Here is a 20,136-nt window from a genome sequence, read left to right on the forward strand (position 1 = left end):
CAACCAACGGCCTTTTCAAGAGCATAGAGCACTATCTTGGTAGCAATGCCATGACCTCTAGTTCCTTGCCTCCTCAAACTTCAGTGCTACTATAGTATACCTTTACTGGCAGTTATTCATTTAATCTAGCTGTTTGTGAAGTCTGCTTGCTGCAAGCTAATTCTAAAAACATGTTTTCCTTTCTAAGTGAAAACTGCAAGTCATCTCAAGTTAGAGTTTGTTCAGAACTTTCAGCCACATGTCAAAAAAAGGTGTCAGGTAATTCAGCTCGTTGGAAAGACTCTCAGTGTAAAGCACGCATAAGCAGATGCTGCACAATAGCTTGAGTATGACCTAAAAAGCATATGGAGAATTGAGCAGAGGCTGTACTTCACCTCTGAGCATCAACTGTTAAAGGTACAATTCCAACGCCTTCTATCATTACAGCATGTTGTTGCAGCTAGAGCATCCAACTAACAAGTAGTTTAGCAGTGACTTATCACAAGGAAAAGACTCAGCTCACAAAGTAAGGACGGAAGTTTGAGCAGGCTCTTCACCTCCCATTTTTAATACTCTTCACCTTCTACTTTTAGTAGCAACATTAAGAACGCAACACTTTTGGCCAGAACTTCCCCATGCCACTGGCCAAGAATGAGACTTCAGGATATTCTGCCTATTTCCAATGCCATTCTAATTATCTGCACCTCATTTAATTAGAAAGGCAGAGATGCCTACCTGCAAGCCATGGACTGACTTTAGAAGATACTACACAAGCCCCATGAGGAAGAAATTTAGTAGCAGCTCTTGGGACCTCATTTCAACTGAATCTTCCTTCTGCCTTCACAAAATGTGGGCAGCTCCACAAACTAAGAACTAGGTTACAAAAGTTAAAGGTGCTTTAGAAGTGACTTATTTTTATTTGCTAAAAATCAGTTGTTACAAGTTCTAATTATTTTTTAAAAGAGTATGACTAGCATGAAAAGCATTTAAAGAGAATTCTGTCTGCTTTGAAATCATACACTCCTTCATCAGACAGTAGCACATGTCTAGTTACAACTTCTCTCTGCAACCTGGTCTCCTACTCTGCAGGCATTCATAAATTTTCATGTACCCACAAATATGAACTATCCTTTCAAAACATTTCCACTTGTAGCTGAAAAAGTCCAACACACTGCATCTGAAATAAGCATTAAACTACGCCTTTGGCATAAATCCTTGGACAGGTCAATGACTTGGATGTCCTGGAAACAGGCTTTAAAGAACTTAGTACACTGAAGAATAACCCTTATGGTGTGCTTACCAAGAATAGATCTACAGTGTAGTGTAATAACATCAACCATGATCAAATATGACTGTAAGAGTTTGATTTTACTTTTACTCCAAAGCACTTATTTTAAACAAGTGCTATGATACATCCCATCACCTTAACCTTACTAATGCAGCAGCATTAGCATTCTTTATAACTTAGTATTTGCAAAATATTATCTCCAGTATACCATTCTACCATATCACTAAAGATCATGAGGCAAAAGCAGGAATACACCACAGACTTCGTAGCAAAAAGAGGTTTATGGTCATCTGTTGATCCATGTTTTAGTAGCTCATTTTGACAGAAAAAAGCTATATGAAGGTGCATTTTCCAGAGGAGGGCTATGAGGTTTAACAAGGCCAAATGTTGAGTCCTGCACTTGGATCACAAAAATCCCAATTCAACACTCCAGGCTCAGGGAAGAGTGGCTGGAAAGCTGCCTGGTGGAAAAGGACCTGGGGGTATGGATTAACAGCTGGCTGAACATGAGCCAGCAGTGTGCCCAGGTGGCCAAAAAGGCCAACAGCATCCTGGATTATATCAGGAATAGTGTGGCAAGCAGAACTAGGGAAGTGATCATCCCCCTGTACTCAGCACTGGAGAGGCCCTGCCTTGAATCCTGTGTTCAGTTTTGGGCCCCTCACTACAAGAAAGACTCTGAGGTGCTGGAGAGAGTGCAGAGGAGGTGATGAAGCTGGTGAGGGGCCTGAAGCACAAGTCTGATGAGGAGCAGCTGAGGGAAGTGGGGCTGTTTGGCCTGGAGAAAAGGAGGCTGAGGGGAGACCTGATCGCTCTCTACAGCTACCTGAAAGGAGGTTGTAGCATGGAGGGTGTTGGTCTCTTCTCCCAAATAACAAGCAATAAGACAAGAAGAAATGGCCTCAGGTTGTGCCAGGGGATGTTTAGCCTGGATATTAGGTAACATTTCTTCACAGAAAGGGTTGTCAGATATTGGAACAGGCTGCCCAGGGAAGCAGTTGAGTCACCATCCCTGGAGGTGTTTAAAAGATGCATAGACAAGGTTCTGAGGGACATGGTTTAGTGGTGGACTTGACAGTGTTAGGTTAATGGTTAGACTCAATTATCTTAAAGGCTTCTTCTAGCCAAAATGATTCTATGATTCTATGATCAATACTGAAAATAACCCTAGGATTTAGTTTGTTTTGAGTGGTTTTTGATTGCTCCCTGTTAAGTTACAGAATTAGAATGAATCATCAATACGTGCACATAATGCTGTGTTAAACAGCTTCAGGAAAAATATGCTTTATCTCTCCATGGCAGTTCTCTTCCTCATCCCTTCCCTGCCTCCCCCAACAACAGCCTTCCTGCACAAGCCTGTTATATTCACAAGACTGGACATTTTAATTTGAAAAACATTTCGGAACACCCAAGAAAAACTTTGTGGTGTTTTTTTTGGGGGTGTTTTTTGGTGGTGGTGGTTTTTGTTTGTTTGTTTGCACACTTTATAAGCAACAGAAAAACATTACTTTTTTAGCAAAACTTTTAAAAAGTAACAGCAGGCCCCACACTTCTGTCTCATTCAGAAAAGATACATCCAACACATTAAATGCTCTGTTGTCACATAATTTCAATGCTGTAGTACAGACAACGTGTGCACAACTTGAAGTCTCAGACAATTTATTGCCCTCTACGTCTTGCTCTGTATTGTAATGTTTTTTTAAAAAGTCAAATCCCAAAAGCATAATAGCAGCAGAGCAGAAAAAAAGTGTTAATTGTCTTACATTGTAGGGCACATTAATTTAGGTTGAATTCCTATTAGAAGAAAAAGCTTTTCAAGTAAAATGTTCCCACTTGATGAAAGCATCTAAAGCTCAGAATATTAATTATTTGAATAAAGAAATACAAATCTAATGAAACTCAAGTTATGTAGGGTCTGGAGAGACTTTTATTTGAGCAATTCAGTACAGATTTCCAAGGTAAAAGGTATCATCAAGTAATCTGCCATTGTTCCAAAGCCATAACAGAAAGTTTCTACTGAATTTATATTGATATCGCTTAGGTAGCAGAAAAGAGTTTAAGATTAAAAATAATGGAGCAAGCATTCATTTTCTTTTCTCGTTTCTTTTATTTGCATTGTCATTAAATCTCATGATGTCTTCTGCTCAAGACAGGTCTGATGTCTAAGTGCATTCTTTAAGACCTTCATATCTAATATTTCTAGAATAAGTGAGCGGTATTTCAATATTCAATTACAAATTCAGAGCCCTGGTCTAGAGCACAGACTTCATGATGTAGAGCCTGACAAATATTTCTGTAGCCTAACAAAGTAGTCAAAATTTGTTTCTATAATAATCCGAAGTCTATGAACTTGCAACTTGATTTAGTGTATTCTGCTTAAAAGCAGCAACTGAAAAGACACTTGAATGGCAGATGGAACTATGACAATACATGCAAATTGGTCATTGACTACACATGTATTTGGGACACAGTGGACTCAAATGAACCAGAGCCAAATGACATCAATACAGCTTAATAACCCTAGGAAGCAACGTGTTGTGTTCAAAAAAAAGTCATATCATAGGAAAGAAGAGTTGCAGTGATCCAAGAACAAAGCAAGCCATATTACATGAGAGAAAAAAACCACATATAATCTCAGTGAAGAGATTATAAACAGTATGACATTTGGGGGGTGGGGACAATAACTGCACAACACAAAAGGATCATATTTATCATTTAAAATCAGCAGACACATTTAAGGAACCTCTCGAAGGGTAAAAGTGGCATCATTTGGTTTCTGTTTCATCAGTTAACTTCCTATTCACACTTTTGTCAGTTCCTCTGTTTACTGCACAAGCAGAGACTTTCTTTTACGTGTTCCTTCTTCCCTTGATGTCAAGTAAACTCGCATCCTACTGCTGCTACTGAATTTATATAGGACTTTTATTTTACCACACGGAAAAGAAGTTCCAAATGGTTAAGTAAGTTAGTCCTTGTCACTGTTTCACTGGGTTGCTGCAACTTTGTGAACATAGGTGAACTATCATCCACTTATTTGCCAGAATAGGACAAAATATCTAAGACTTTTAAATAAATGGGAATGAATCAAAGTTTTTCATTCCTTTCTTAAGGAACAAATGAATGTATGCATTACATATGCAAAGGAACTGCACAGTATAGAGACATTCTCTGATTATGCTAAGTTTCAGGTGGAAAATCCTTATCAGTTTTCCTTGTACAGCTACAGCTTGCCAGTAATATCAATTTGGGATAAAATATCCCTGCGCAAATAACCACTACATTCTAGTAAGAACTCTTGGTAAACAATGAAAATGCACTTGCTTCAGACACTCTTAAATTTTGGTGTAAGACACAAAGAATAGTATTGAAAATATGTAAGCCAAATAAAAATTACTAAGGCAGCAAAAAAATTAAAAGTAGTAGAGATTGCTAATCTACTCAGTCAATCTCCAACATGATGGAAAAGTGCTGGAAGGATAGTTCTGCTATATTTGCACACATTACAGAAAATTCAACAAAACTTCAACCAATTCTAGCCAAAAAAAAAAAAAAAGACAAAACCCCACAAGACAGAATTCTGATACTTCGAGCAGTATCATTAAGTACTCTGCAAAACAGATGTTCCCTTTGTTGTGTTTCACTAAGTAACACGGCAAATTCAATTGTCTGAAGTATAGAGTCTCTTTACACCACCACCATCGCAATAATACCCATCATTTACAGTACTGACATAAAATGTTGCAGAGAAAACAGTGAGAAGGGAAAGACTTGGTTTTTTTTTCCCCTCAGCTTTACAATTAAATGTAAATCTCATTCTCTCAAGACAGGCAGCAGGAATTGGTAAATACTATACCAGCACTGGCAAAGCTACAAAATGCATGTGTAAGCGGACACACAGAATTACTGTCAAAAGCCTCCCACCTGCTCCTCTGGCTGCTGCACTGGGAATTTAGTTCAAAGCAGGAAAAAAAATGCAGGAGCCTATCAGTCTTTCTAGACCTGACATATGGAGTCAATATAACTGGGAGCATGAGAGACATAGGTGTAAAGACTACAGCTTATTGAGCCTAAACCTGTAACTGAGTAAAAGCAGTAGCACATCTGCAGCATGTGACATGAAGCAGATAGGCAATTTGGCACAACCTAAAGAAAGTAAACACGGAAGGTATTATTTGAACTGAGCAGACAGTAATTGGTTCAGCCAGATGTGCTACTAACCATAAATTGCAGAATAATACTCAGAATTTCACTGGTAAAATCCACTGTAGGGCTAGTGTAAGGAACATAAAATTGTTGCTTTAGCACTAAGTACCAAGAGCTAAGGAATCCCTAAGCATCACTCCTCCCCATGCTTTAAAAAAAATTTCCTTTTATCAGCCTAACACAAAATATATGATGTTGTAGTCTGATTTTGCAACTTACTTCAACTCTGGAAAAGTAACACAATATCCTTCAGCCAACAAACACTGAGAAGAAATGTTACTGGAGAAAAAAGTTTTTAATTTTGTATCTGGAGATCCTATAACCTGCTTCTTCAGATAGAGATGTTAGTATAGCATACCCAACAAGTCTTTCATAATAGACTGTTTGAAAATATTCACAGTAACCTAATGTTCAAAGATAGTGGCTGGTATTAAAAACCTGTTAAAAGCATTTTTTTAAAGATATATTAAATCAACTTAATGCTTTTATGCATATTCCAGTCATTTCCTTTAATATAGAAAATACTACAGGATTAAAAAGAATTTAAAATACAAAACAATTGTCTTTACATATGAGAACAGGGTTCAAGTACTTGAAAACAAACCACAAAGATATTGTACAGTCTTGTCCATTAACAAGACATTCACGAAGACCTTATATTTTCCAGCACTAGCTTCTATACAATACTCAGACTGCTAGACAGATTAATTATTGAGTATTAGATTTCTCTGTCACGTATTTAAAGTGTAACGGGCTTCTTGTCCCCTTTCTAAAAAAAAGAATTGCAATAAAATATAGTAACAGTACTGATTCATGGTGTTTAGTATTAACAAAAATATTAAAGCTGTATGCACTATTCGTCAGGTTGAAGTTAATGTCTTGCTGAAGCATAAATATTTATCCAGAGCAAACAGCAGGAAACCTTAGGAGACAGCATGGCTTTAGGCACTGAAGTGAGTTAATTAGTATCCAGTGCAGCTTCAGAGCATACTATGCTATTTTTAATTAAAGGTTAGCTTCCAAATAGAAAAAAAACTTTAAAAATGCAAAGGATATCTTACCTCTTACCTAAAAGAGCCCTCTTCAGTAGCTATCAAAAGTGCCCAAAATATACAGTTTCTGTCACTAAATTTAGAATGAGAGCTCTTATGCTAATCAGGATGTAAAACAAATACTCAGCAACGTTTGCATCAGGAAAACGCATGTTTTACTACTCAGCTAGTATTGCTTTTACCTAGATTTCTTTGTTACGCTTTGATTGCCACATAGCATTTCATCTCGCCAGGGGTTAGAGATGGAAGAAGACAAACATACATTTGTTTTGGACAGATAACTCATTTCCAGTCTTCCTCTCAACAATCAGATCATTCTCCAGCAATACTGGTCATTTAAAATAAACTTAAGAAATTTTTTCATGCACACCCTCACTTTTCACAGCATTCTCCATATAGAAAAGTGACGATTATTAAATATCTGTCCAAATTTCACATGCTTTATTGATTTCAGTTCTAATACATAGTTGTTACTAGGAGTACTATTTATCAAACCCACATGTATTAAATTTGTACACCATTTAGAAATTACACTGAAGCCTTACATGAAACTCTTAATTCATCACGATGAATCAAATACACCAACATCCTCCCATTTCTACCACTGCAATGACAAGAAAGGGTTACTTTTGGACAACTTCAGTACTCATTTGGGCCGTAAGCAATACTGCTTTTATTCACTACCTTTCCAGCTGTTATCAAACCACATAAGTTCATGTGGGGATGTATCTTAAGAAATCGCTGTAAATAACAGTCACCCTCCCAGACTAAGCTGATATTCTATTTTTATTCTGCTGCTCAAGAACATGGTCCTAATTAGGACAAAGGCTTCACAATGCTTGCACCAGAAGTACAAGAAAACACTTCATACCCTGCATTATTTTAGATGTACTATACACTGAAAACTATTACAGTTGTTGGATCTTTTAGATGTTGCTTTTCTTTTTTTTTTTAATCTAATCCAGAAGTATTTCAGTTTTCATGCTAACAAAGTTCCAGCACAAGTTATAATAGAAATCTGATGATTTACAATAAGAACAACTGCAGAAGCATTTCACGCCTTCAGCCTCATGAAAAACTTCTTAAATTTCACCAATGTTTCAAGTAACTTCAAACATTTAAAGTATCAGTTATTTATAAGGAAAATCTTGAGAGCGTGCAGAGTACATCTTAAAAGTGTGGGCCTACACTTATAGTATACCTTAGAGTACAGGGAAGATTCTGGTCAATGCAGGAACTAATAAAACACTTTAACAGCATGCAGAGCTTGAGCAGCCTAGAAGCTTTAAACATGGCCTTGCAGCAATGTGCAGTTGCCACACATTCAAAATGTTTTCATACTTCAGTACTCCTTGTCTTCAACAACACAGATCTGACACAGCTTTCAGTCCTTGTCCTGACACCACTTTGTTACTGCCTTCCAAGATTATCTCAAGAAGCATTTCAAATAAATTAATCCAATTTAAGTTTCTAATTAACTGATGCTAATAAAACGATGCTTTAATTCCAACACATTCTCCACTCCCAAACGTGCACTTAATAGGTCACCATTTCAATTCTGGCAAATGAGGATAGCAAGCTGCCAAAAGGGCCACTTTTTTTGGAAAAGAAAGAAAATACGAATTTAAATAAAAGATATCATGCGTGCAGTTCTAATTAAGGTGTGGGGGTTTTTATACTCACATAATTAAACACAACAGCATTAACAAATCAAAAGCTGTAATTTTGTTGAGCAGGAAAACTATCAGATTCCAGTAAAACAACAAATACTTTCAAGTACATCCTAGCAAGTACAAACCAACACACTGAAAATCACTGCATATAAAGTACAAGTTTTAAGCACATAGTATTTTCATAATACCATGGAAGAAATCTTAGAGATTACACAGAGTCACTCCAGTCATCAAGCTATTGTATCTCAGAAGATAAATACAAATTGGCAGACTTCAATTTTTCTAAAGTGTAACAGATTCAGACTCTAGTTCTCCTCACTTCACAGACAACAAAGCATACACACAGTGAAGGTCAGATCGTCTGTGTTCCCAGTTCCTATCCAGTATGATGGGATCTCGTGCTTAAACTTCATGCCTGTTGCTCCAAGAATAATGACTGCTTGGTAACTGGTAACACTGTGATACACAAGTGCAGTGATTCATATGCATTAATCTCCACCTATGCTAGCAAAACCACCCGCACAAATCCTATGGTAGACTTAAGTACAAGCTTTGTACCCAATCATGCATTTGTTAAGAGAGGAAGCGTGCCACATTACGCAGAGAGCATATTTGCCTAAGTAAAGCCTTGGGAATGAAACCTGGCCTGGTGATCCACCTAACAGATTTAAGTCTAAGCTTGTATTTTTGTAGAGCACCCAGGTGATCTTTGTTAAGAGTCCAAGTGCTACTGCATTTTAATATTCTCATCAATATAAACATTTACACCTCATAAAAGTTCCATTTAAAAGCCTCAAATATAAAGAGTGCGCCATAGGCTCATAGTCCCAAAGGAAAGCATGGGAACTGTGACTTTTCTCTTACAAATCACACAGATTTCTCAAACTATGCATCTTCTACACAACCTGAAACAAATAGTTGTCACATCGGGCCATAAAAAGTATGTTTATTTTCTAATTAAAATAGCCGGACGCTAGTCAACATTCGATAACTAATAAGTCTCCAGAACAAACAAGCATTTTCATGTTGCATGCATTTAAACTCACAGGTTAAGAGAAAACCAAATATTTACCTTAAGGCAGGATTTAATGAAAATGCATTTCCTGACACGAACATACAGAGAAGGCAGAAGATATTGGCGTTTTACACTAGCATGTACTAAGAATTAGACTTTAACTCAGCAACTTTGATACAGTCATAACATATGCATCAGTAAACAGTCTCTTCTCCCAGCTCAGAGCCAGCCCCATTGTGCTAAGAAAAATACAGATGACACATGCCACTGGTAGTGCCCAGCCTTGCAATATCTCACGCACATGCTTGTTTGTGATACAAGTCCTTGCAAAATTAGAATCCCAGTGACTTAACTACCCAGCTATGCCTGTGAACATGTCTACCATGGACACTCTCAAGTGGAAGAAAACTCTCCCATTCAGGAGACTATGGCTGAAGTTCAACACAATTCTGCCTGTGAAAGCCTTTTTGCTTGTAAGAAGCATTCTGAATAAATTTAACTTGTACCTTCAAAACAGTTTAACACTGAAGAGCAAGCGAATTGCTACAGTTAATAAATCATCCAAAGCAATACTGAACTTCCTCAAAACTGCCACCCCTCTGATAAAAGGCCTGTTAAAAGTACCTTGTCTCACAAAGAGGTTATCACAGAAGAGAAGCAGATGAGTTTTGCATTTGTAAAGTAGTATTTTCTTATTGTCTTCTTACTCTGGAGGAAAAATATGTCCAACAACAGTGCCAGATGGATCTAAAACTAAAAGAATATTACTTTAACCAAAAGTATTTCACTGATGAAAGTAAAACAGATTGGAAGTTAATTTCACTAAGCTTTATAATGCTACTTACTTTACACAACATAAAAGAACTTGGAAGGTGGAGAGTACAACAAAAGCAAAGCAGTATTATAGATGAAGGCATTCTGTGAAAAGCACAAGCTTCTGAAAAGACACTTGGCAGCATCTAGCTGCATTATTGGAGGGAAAAACTGCAGAAAAGCCTTTTAGATGCAATGAAAAACAATCACCAATGTCGCTCTACACTTTGCTACATAAAACTGCTTTTTGCTTCTTTGCAGTGTCATTTGTTCCAGTTTTCTTAAAAAAAAAAAAAAGGCAAAAACCCCCAAAACTAATCACCAAATCTGAATTTGCACCTAACAAAACTTCGTAACAGCAATCACTTAATAGCAACTTTCGTATTTTGTTCTTCTGTAGTTTTCTTCTTACACACTAGCAGTTTATATTAAAAATGATGAAAGATCAGTGCTAACAAGGCTCAATAATCCCCGAGTATGCAAATCTTTTCCTTGTGAACTTAAGACTCGAAGAGCTTTATCAGGATAGAGTTTGAATTCAATGGGACTGGACACAAATATGATGGCTCTCAGGATTACAGGGAACACGATAAGTCCATGGGCATCACCTTTGCTTTTACCATTACCTTTAAAACACAAAGCACATAGCAATTTAATTTAACGTGCGTGTAGTTAAATAACGAAGCCTACACAGGCACAACCCCCTGCAGTCTGCGACACTTCCTTCTTAGGAACCTCAACCGCAAACTCTCAGTAATTGTAACTGTTGCTGCCACCTCTCGCATCCCTACCCACGGACACCGAAGTCAATGCGGCAGGGGAAAAAAACATAATAATAAAATAAAAACAAAAACCAAACACGCACACAGAAGAGGTGGATGAGAACGAAAGCATTTCACAGCAGGCAACTAAACTACGTCCTAAATCTCCCAGGAGCGGGCACACGGGAGCAGCGGGCAGGCGGCTGCCGGGCACCCCGCTGGCCGCCCCTGCTCCGCGGAGACGAGCGGGAGCAGCTCCTTTGTCTCGCCCGCTGCCCCGGCTGCCTTCTCCAGGCGACACCAGCGCCCGCTGCCCCGCCAGCCCCGAGCCGCCCCGGCGGGGCCACCGCTTCCCGCCTCTGCCGGAGCTCCCCGATCGCTGCCCGGAGAGACGGGGCGCGGCAGGACGCCGGCAGGCGGCCAGGTTGCCGGCGGCGCTCCGAGGGGACCCGCGGGAAGAGGGGAGCCTGAAGCCGCTCCCCGGAGCGCCACCCCGTGGCCCCGCTCCCCCCGCCCCGCACCGGGGGCACGGACCGGCTCTCCCCGACAAAGCGGGAGGGGGCCCGCCGAGCCCGTCACGGCCCCCCACCCTGCCCTGCCCTGCCCCTCCGCCGCGCCCCGGGCACCGGCCCGTCCCTCGGCCCCGCCGCGGCAACTCCGCCGCCGCCTCCCTCCCCACGCGCGAGCCCGGCGGGTAACGGCCGCTCCAGCGGCGCGCCGACGGCTGCCCCGGGGCGGGGCGGCGGAGCCCGCCGCGGGGGCGGCGAGCGGGACCCGGAGCCACGGGGCTCTCCTCAACCGGCCGCTAGTTGCCCAACGGCCGCCAACCGTCCCGGCGGCGCAGAGGGCTGCCCCTGCCCCGCGCAGGAAAAGTTGGCTCGGCGGGAGCGGCCGCCGGTCACACTCACCCCTCCCGCCCGACAACGACTCCGCCGCCGCGGCCGCCCGCGGACTTACTCGCCCGCCGGGAGCGACAGCGGCGAGGGCGGGCAGGGGCTGGCTGGCACCGCCCGACCCCGCTGCTGCCTGGCGGAGGTCGCAGCCAATGGAAGGGCGAAGCGCGGTCACGCCAGCCAATAGAATGGCAGAGCGGACGGTGCGGGCGCCCGCGCCCTCCTCTCCCCCAATGGGTGGTGCTGCCCCGCTCCGAGGGCGGGCGGCGGCGCGGCCGGGCGGGAGGGGGCGGCCGGGCCGGGAGGGCGCCCCGGGCGGGCGGGCGCCACCGTGTCCCGCCGCCGCAGGCCCCGGAACGTGAGAGGCGGCGGCGGCCCCGGAGGGGGAGACTATGTCATTGTTTCCCCGCCGGGGCTGAATCGGGAACGTGATTCCAGCGCCCGGCAGCGCCCAGCCCTGGCCGCGGGGGAAGCCGAGGCGGAGCCCGGGGCGCCGGGGAGGGTTGTGCCCCGAGGGGAGATGCTGCCCGCCCGGGGCTGCGGGGAGTGCCCGCCGTCGGAGCTGCCACACGGAACAAAACACGCACCGGCAGCGCTTGGGCTGTGTTCGAGGCTGTCCGAAAACACGCACCCCCTCCTCCCCCGGCCCTCCGGCTACCAGCGCTGAGAAATGACAGCAGAGCTGGCGATGGGCTGACTAATGAGCCTGTAAAGCAAAATAAAGTCTTTAACTTCCCCAGCCCTAACAAAGAGACGATTATACCGGCTGACAGCTCCGCAAGGGATGTTTCCAGGCACCTAAATGAGAATGTCTCATAATTCAATGCCTCTTAATTTTTAACAGGCGTTTCTTTATTATTATTTAGATGCTGGATTCTTACCAGCCTTCACAAAGTGGAGCACCTGAGGGCAGGTCTCAGTCCACAGTAGTCTAAGGCCTTTTTTCAATTACTTTTCTCTTTTTTTAAAAGGTTGGGGTTTTTTTTCCTACTGACTTCATCCTTGGATTGTTCTGAGGAAGGATCTTGAAATAAAAATGAATACTGCACACTTAGCTACTTTTTGTTTTAATTAAAGTTGAGTTTACATTTTTTATTACAACTAGGGTTTGTCGGCAAGTATGCTTTGAGGATTAGGTTTTAATCCTCAGAAGCACATGCTTATGGTAATCTTCAGGATTAATAAAGATTAAATTAATCAGTAATCTAATTGCTGTGTGGTGAAACTGAAGCAAGGAGACTGTGATTTGGTTAGTGTCAAATACCATGTAATGACAGAGCCAGAATTAGCTCCACCAACACTGTCACAAAGTGTTGCCCCATACAATTAGTCATTTAAAAATCATGCTCTTCTATGCATTACTAGTTGTTGTTTCCTAAATAACTCTGTACAGGTAGATGGCCTGGTCACAGAAAAGTTTGACTTCCCTGGAGCCTTGAACCTGAGAAAATGGCAGGTTCAACACATTTCTTCAAGACTTCCTGGTCATTCTGTGCATGCACGTCAGTACCTTTCTGTCTGAGCTGTATCTAGACTTGTGGTGATGTACCATTTATTTCCACAGGTATCTAGTGTATCCTTTGTATTTATTGACAATAAAATGCACGCATTATTTTCAAGGTTCTTTTAGAATACTAATTCTAATACATAAAATCTGCTTTTAAAATACACCTTTCTTACTAAGCCATTTGTCTTCAGAATACTCCTGCTGTGGTACAATCTAAATTCATTCTGGCATCAGTTTCTATGACACTGGATAAAATAGGTCTGTTTTCTTGAAATGAAAGATGATGATACTTCCAACAAAGGTGTAAAAGAGCTTTGTTATTTTACTAAGATGAAGAGAGACAATTAAATGCCATAATCTTGGGAACAACCAAATGGAACTTTATGAGTGAGATAATAAATTTCTACCTTAGGAAGAATATACATCTGAATCACAGCCAGAATACTTAATAGTTTGGGGGTTTTCAAGCTCTTTATCCAAGTTTCTCTGCGCTTCCACCACTCTTTCTGCCAACAACAGTGCAGGCACACGCAGCTCCCATCACAGTGTTTTCCACACCTGCTGCCTGTACCTATTCCTGAGACCCTTCTGCTTTTTGTCACCCTGCAGTTACACAGAACACCAAATCAATTCAGTTTGAAGAGAAGCAAATAGAAAAAATCCAAGCTTTTTTGAACACGATTCTGTTCCCTGAGCTGGTTTAACACTCAGTCCTACAGTTCCGAGAGCAGCACGGACCAAAGAACAAGTGATGGGAGCAAAGACAGAGCCATGCAGGAGCAGTTTGTTAACCTGCATCCTCACACCCACTATATATACAGTGTCAGGAGGAGAACTGGGCGCTGATGTGGCCTGTGACACACACAACATACTAAGTAACCCTGATAATTGCAAAGAGAGGTACTGAGATCATACTGTCATTAGTTATTAATTTTACTGTTATTGATGTGTTATGACTCTAATGGTTAGAAAAAGTAATGAATCACCCACAAACAAAAGGCAGGCAAATTCTTCATATGCAATGTGAATGTTCTGCAATGTCAGGTCACATTGTCAAAAGAAAATATTTCACCTTATATTACTTTCACAGATTTTAATAACTCCTGAATTATTTTAGTGTTTCAGGCATTCTTACCACACTAGCCTTAAATATTCTAAATGCACAAAACTATACGCAATACATTTTTTCACTGTGTTTATATTTCTGTGCATAGACGTTCACATCATTTCCTGTCTTTTAGTCTTGTGTTCATGGCAGGTTTTTTGCCATTAGCAATCCATTTCAAATTGACCTCTAAGAGGAGGGCTACAAAGAATCAGAACTTTTGTTCCATTTCCCCAGTCAGGGCTGCTCAGTGTTGTTTCAGAAACAGTATTTCCAGGAAGAAGTTTCCTTTACATTTCATAAAACATTCTCATTGCTCGGGAACATAATTTGGAACCTACAGCTTCTGTCTGCTTCATTATTTTTGCTCTGTGCGTTATAAGTTCTTATATTTAGATTGTGAACTATAATGGAGTTGTAAGCTTCTTTAAAAATAGAAATCCTTGATACCAATTGTAATCTCTGTCATAGGACTATGTTCTTAAAGCTCAATTCAACGCAGTCTGTTTTTAAAAGATAGTGCATCTGGACATTGGGAAAAAACCAGCAGTTATTTCCAGTCATCTGATCTCATAGCAAATCCATGGCCTGCAAGACACCGAGAAGGGGACTATTTAGGGAGAGAGACTGAACTCCAGAAGTGACATTTTGTTGGTCCCCTGTCACGGTGCCAGCCTAGGCCGGGCTGGTTGTGACCGTAACAACCGCACACGCTGCTGGATGGATGGCAGCACGTTTGTGCAGCAGCTTCTCTTTTGGTTAGGATGGAGTAACACTCACTTCAGAATTAAAAGCGGTCTGTAGTCTTGATTAGAAATTCAGCTGACATTCTCAAAGATGCCCAGAACTCACATCGCTCTCGTACAGAGCCTTTGATAACTCCACTAATTGGGACTGCAAGGAAGCATCGAGTCGTTCTTCCAGTCAGCAGAGTTCCAAGAGCTTTGTATCAAACACAGAGGGCTCTGGAGAGTCCTGGTCTGGCATCCTCCATGAAAACAGTTTCAGTAACCAAAGCATGTAAAAAGTCGGGGGGGGGGCGGAATCGTGCTGACCTGGGAACAAAAAACAGATATTCTGGAACTTCCTTTCAAATAGAAATAAGAAGCCAACACTTCCTACAAAAACACAAATTCTGCAATTTTTATTTTGGGAGCTCTAAAACAACTGACAAATAAAATATTTTGACAGTGTCAGAGGTTTAGCTTTGACTTATGGTTTTCCTCTTAATATTCCAGTTTCAACTGCAAATAAAATATTTTGAAAGCTTTCTCTTGAAAACGTAAAATGTAACTTTTTGTAGGAAGATAGCAGTTTCGTTTATCAAATCCATGTTTTGATAGAAAACAGCTCTAGCAGAAAGCTCTTCACCAGATCTTCCAGGAAAGTGAAAAATCACTAACATCTGTTTGACTCTGAAACACTGAAGATCTCACAGTCTCAGATTTCTCATATTATCACAAAACACTTAGAAGGAAAATGTTTAAGAAATAAGGTATCTATCAACATTTTGTTGGTCAATTGATTGAATAAAGTCCTTTTAGTAGAATTTCAGGGTTTTTTTTTTTTAAATCATACATTGGCATAGAACTACCAAAAAAAATTCCTTTACTTAGTAGTTTATGATATGTTTTATTTATTCTAAATAAAGATAGCATTTAGCTTATGTTTTCTACTGACCTGGAGCTCTCCTGGCAACCTGGAGTTCTCTTTAGGTCTCCTTAGTTTTTCTTGGCAAAACTTACACACAAGCATAACACTACTATACCTTGATTTGCTAATATTGCAAAAAAATATTTGTTATGAAAACACTACAGTAGAATTAAAACCAAAATAGTTAATTTATTCTACTATTCCAAGGCTTTCCAAAAGTTTAAATTCACATAACTCAATTTTTAAACCAAGTTTGACTTGCTGTTGAAGGCCAGTTCTCTAAACATGTTCTGTATCAGTATTTTGCACTAAGGAACGATGCTTACAATACTAGTGAATAAAACATAAAAGCTCCTGATTTTGATCAAGTTTTAAGGAGAAGCTACTATGAGGATTTGATAACAGAAAAAGCTTTTTCCTACTGTACCAGTAATGTAAGGCAAAATTTTAAAAACCTAGCAACCAAATCATAATAAACATAAATAATGCATCAGCTGTCCTTACTACATGAGAGTTAGGAAAACCATTACTACTTCTTCCTCACACTTTAAAAGCAGAGGTTAAAAGCACATACGCAGGTTTGTTAGTGCAGTAGTTCACAAGATTAATTGTTTGAGTGGAAAGACATGAGCACTGTATCAAAGCTCATGTCCTCCAGAATCCTAGAAATAAGCCTAGAGGTGAGGAAGGTGGAGAGGAGAATTACATGGGGGTTGCTTTCATAAGAAGTACAGAAATGAGAGCAGAAAAGGCTGTATTTGGGAGGGGGAAACTAGGAAAATGTGACAAGGATCCAGCACGACACCTCCTGGGAGTGCTGTAGAACATTCCCTCCGTATCACTACAGCCCTCCCTGCTTACTGAAGTATCAAAATAAATGCTGCTAACCACCAGGCCTTTTATGCAACATCCCTACATTGGTATTAGCAGCTCAATTAAAGTATCACAGCTACTTTAATTATCACAGCTGAGCTGGATTTACTCTCTCTAACCACAACTGTTTGTAGTGCCTGACTGGGAGGAGGAGCAGGGAGGGCTGATGGAGATGCTGTGCAAGTAAAAGTGAGAAAAAAATCATGCGAGGCAATCCAAGGATTTTTACATCTTCATGGTTCTTCAGATGGTCACTAACTGTAATTCCTACAGAAAATTCCTCTCCCGACCCACATGTGCCTGGGCATGCTGACAGTATTTTGAGTGTGTGTATTATCGTCTCGCTGCTGGACTGCAGACAATAAACAGCTCAGTTTACAAGGGCTGTCAGACACCCTGACCAGCCCAAGATCTGCATATTCTTTTCAGGAGATAATAACAGTCCTGCATTGTGTCCCAGCAAGCAAACTAGCCCATGGCGGGACCCGGGGGATCCCCCATGAGAAGCTCTGTCCCCCCGGGCAGCAGCTGGGCCGGGGCAGAGCTGCTCAGCATCTCGGGGGCGCTGGGGGCGCAGGAGGCCGGTCGGGCTGTTCTCACCACTTCCTCCCTCGGCGTGTGGTGAGAAGATGAAGAGGGTGCGGTTGGGCTCAGAGCGACCAGCTGACATTTCATTACTGCTTGGTCTTGGGTCAGGCTTGTCAGCTTTTCCTTTGAATCACGAGAGCTGGAAGCACACGCACACGCTTTCATAAAGAAAGCCCTCCCTCCTGGCGTAATCCCATCAGCCCCAAGAAACAGGGTGCTGGAGCCAAGCCTACAGAGTGCATGTGTCTTCTGCTAGCCCAGAGAAGCAACTTGATATCCTGCTTGGACACCCTGACACTGGCCTGTGTTAGTAAGCCCATGGCACGTGTACTGTGTTTGGTTCCATACAGAACAGCTGGAAGCAGCCCTGCAAAGCAGCATCAGTGTCTCTGTACAGCAACATCTTTTTGGTCTGACCCATGGCCCCATCCTACCCCCAGCTGTAGCTCTTCCAGGGTGCAAGAACCAGTCTGGAGACTTCACATGTCAAGCAATTCCCCCCCAGGGAAAGTTAAGGCTTCAGCTAGATTATGAAGTTTCATAACCCTGGGAGAGGATAATGTTTATTTTAAAGCAGATAAAGTGACAAATTACAGGGCTAAGCTGCAAGGGAGACAGAAGATGGGCATTAGGAGATCCTGCTCTAAGTGTACAGATAGCACTGCAGCTGGAGCAGGTTTCTGGAAGAAAGTGTGGAATTACCATCAGCTCAGCTTTTTGGGAGCAGTTTAGGTATATTTGACCCTGCTTTAAGACAGATACCGAGAACTGAACGATATCTCTTTGTGATTATCTTCTGGTCTTCTGGGCTTTTATCAGCCGTGCTTACTCTCTCCTCTCAAAGTAATGGGTTACAGACTGAATATTTAAGACTTAAGTGAAATTCAGTGCTAAATTACAGTGTTACAAAATGCTTTTAGCATAACTGTGAGAACACTGTTAATGGGAACATAAGTATTCTTAAAAAGAAATATATGTGTAGCAAAAATCTCACATATTTTAAGCAAAATCCAAAGCAAGCATGAGGTAGGCAGTTATCTTTGTTACCTTTTCTGATAGATTATAGCTACATCTCCTGTTTTTATAGTCTATAGCTATTTCTTCCCAGTTCCTCAAATGTTACTGTGGGGGTTTTTACAGTTCATTTTCATTATTAACTTTGATAGTAAACCACCCTAAATTTCCTGAGGATAAAGACATACTTTTTTTTCCCCAGGTTTTATACTACTTTCTACTTCGACAGTGCCCAAATGAGATGATAACTTATAAACAAGTGCATTCTTTGCACCCCTCTCATTAACTCATTTATTTTAATATAATTTTATGGGGCTTTTCTGAACAGCCAGACAGATGTCTGTTCTTGCTCTGTCAAGAGCATCAGCTGCTTTGTTTTGATTAACTATTTTGTTTTCCTGCCAGCAGAGATCCTTTCCACTGGGTCAAGGAGAAAATTCCAGCCAATGCTTTTTTTTAAGAGTGTGAACAATGAAAAAAACCTTGCCAATAAGACTCGCTTTCCTCTTAGTGTGGGAGGTCACAAATTTGGTTTAATCATTTGGCCATTTTCCCTAGAATTTCTAATGTTGATCACAGAGACTTGCTTCAGTCTCAAAGACTGGACTAAGGAGGAGAGTCAGACTCTTAAGTTAATCAGGCCATTAGTGCTCCACTTTCTTGCTGTCTACTTCCCCAAAGCCTGATATTTTAAAGAAGACAAACTGATTATTCATAGGGCTATTATCTAGACAAAAGAGAACATTCAAATTATGGACTTGATATTTGATATAGCTGTTGATTTTCATAAAGTCACATTTCAGCTCAGCAGCTTTCTTGCTTCACTTGGCTCAGCTTGTGCTCTATTTTATCTGATGGCATCTTACATATTATCATTCTGTCATGAAGAACGCAGATGTGGCTGGAATTAAAAATGGACAACACACACTAGATATGTATCACACATTCAATTAGAACTGTTGGGACTTCCAAGGTAGGAAAAGGTGTCTGATTTTTTTTTTCTAAGTCAGAACTTCATGATCTTGCCTGAGAAACTCAGATCAGCCATTTAACAACAGCTAAACATATTTTCAACATGTTTTTCAAATTCTTTTGTAGGTGTGTATGTTGCAGCCTTGCAGCCCTTGTACATGTAAAACTGCCAGTGAATGACTTGTGTCTTGCCTTTTCTGAGGGTTTGTTCTCTATTTGAGAGATTAAAATTATACCTAGTAATAATATAAGGTTGTGGATTTACCACTCAAAACCCATCATTCACTTGGCAGATATGACCCTTAAAATTGACTGGGCAACCAGCAGCTCAGGTGCTGATAGGTGTGGAGAGATTCATTCTCGGCAAAAATGAAGGAGGAAGATTTGGGGTTTCCCTTGGAGAAATTACTTCAAAAGAGGATTAGGGCAGAGAAGGGGGAAGTATAACAGAAAGGATGTGATGGCTTTGAACAAGGGGTGTCATACAAATGAAACTATATAGTTGAAAAAAAAAAAGGCAGTTGACAAACTTAGTATTGCACTTGCATGTGCACCCATATTTATGTATATTAATGGCCACCTTCAGAGCATTTAGACATCACTGCCACAGACCACAGCCCTGTGTGACCTGACTGGTGACTGTGTTTTAATAGTCGCTCTGTTTTTCAAGGCTTTATAGAAGTTAAAAGCTCTCTATAAATACTAAGCATTGAAAGAACTACTCTGTTTTGACAGTATAAAGTCTGT

At 41.1% G+C, this 20,136-nt stretch overlaps 1 protein-coding gene across 9 annotated transcripts in view; it reads right to left on the reverse strand.

The window, feature by feature from the left end:
- The window catches only part of HYCC1 (hyccin PI4KA lipid kinase complex subunit 1), a 364,011-nt gene that overhangs the window by 34,640 nt on the left and 309,235 nt on the right, over nucleotides 1-20,136 (reverse strand). For 2 of the 9 annotated variants that reach the window (XM_065627714.1, XM_065627721.1), the window contains exon 1: nucleotides 9,268-9,341. The exons of 1 other annotated variant lie outside the window; for it this stretch is intronic. In XM_065627714.1, coding sequence (XP_065483786.1) covers nucleotides 9,268-9,311 — 44 coding nt within the window. In that variant the 5' untranslated portion in view covers nucleotides 9,312-9,341. Of the gene's footprint in view, nucleotides 1-9,267; nucleotides 9,350-9,834; nucleotides 9,964-11,692; nucleotides 11,797-20,136 lie in introns of those variants that run through there. 6 more of the 9 variants (XM_065627718.1, XM_065627717.1, XM_065627715.1 and 3 more) reach the window with 6 other exon arrangements.

The sequence above is a fragment of the Caloenas nicobarica genome, chromosome 2 (genome assembly GCF_036013445.1).
Source record: "Caloenas nicobarica isolate bCalNic1 chromosome 2, bCalNic1.hap1, whole genome shotgun sequence".
In the NCBI taxonomy this organism is placed as follows: domain Eukaryota; kingdom Metazoa; phylum Chordata; class Aves; order Columbiformes; family Columbidae; genus Caloenas; species Caloenas nicobarica.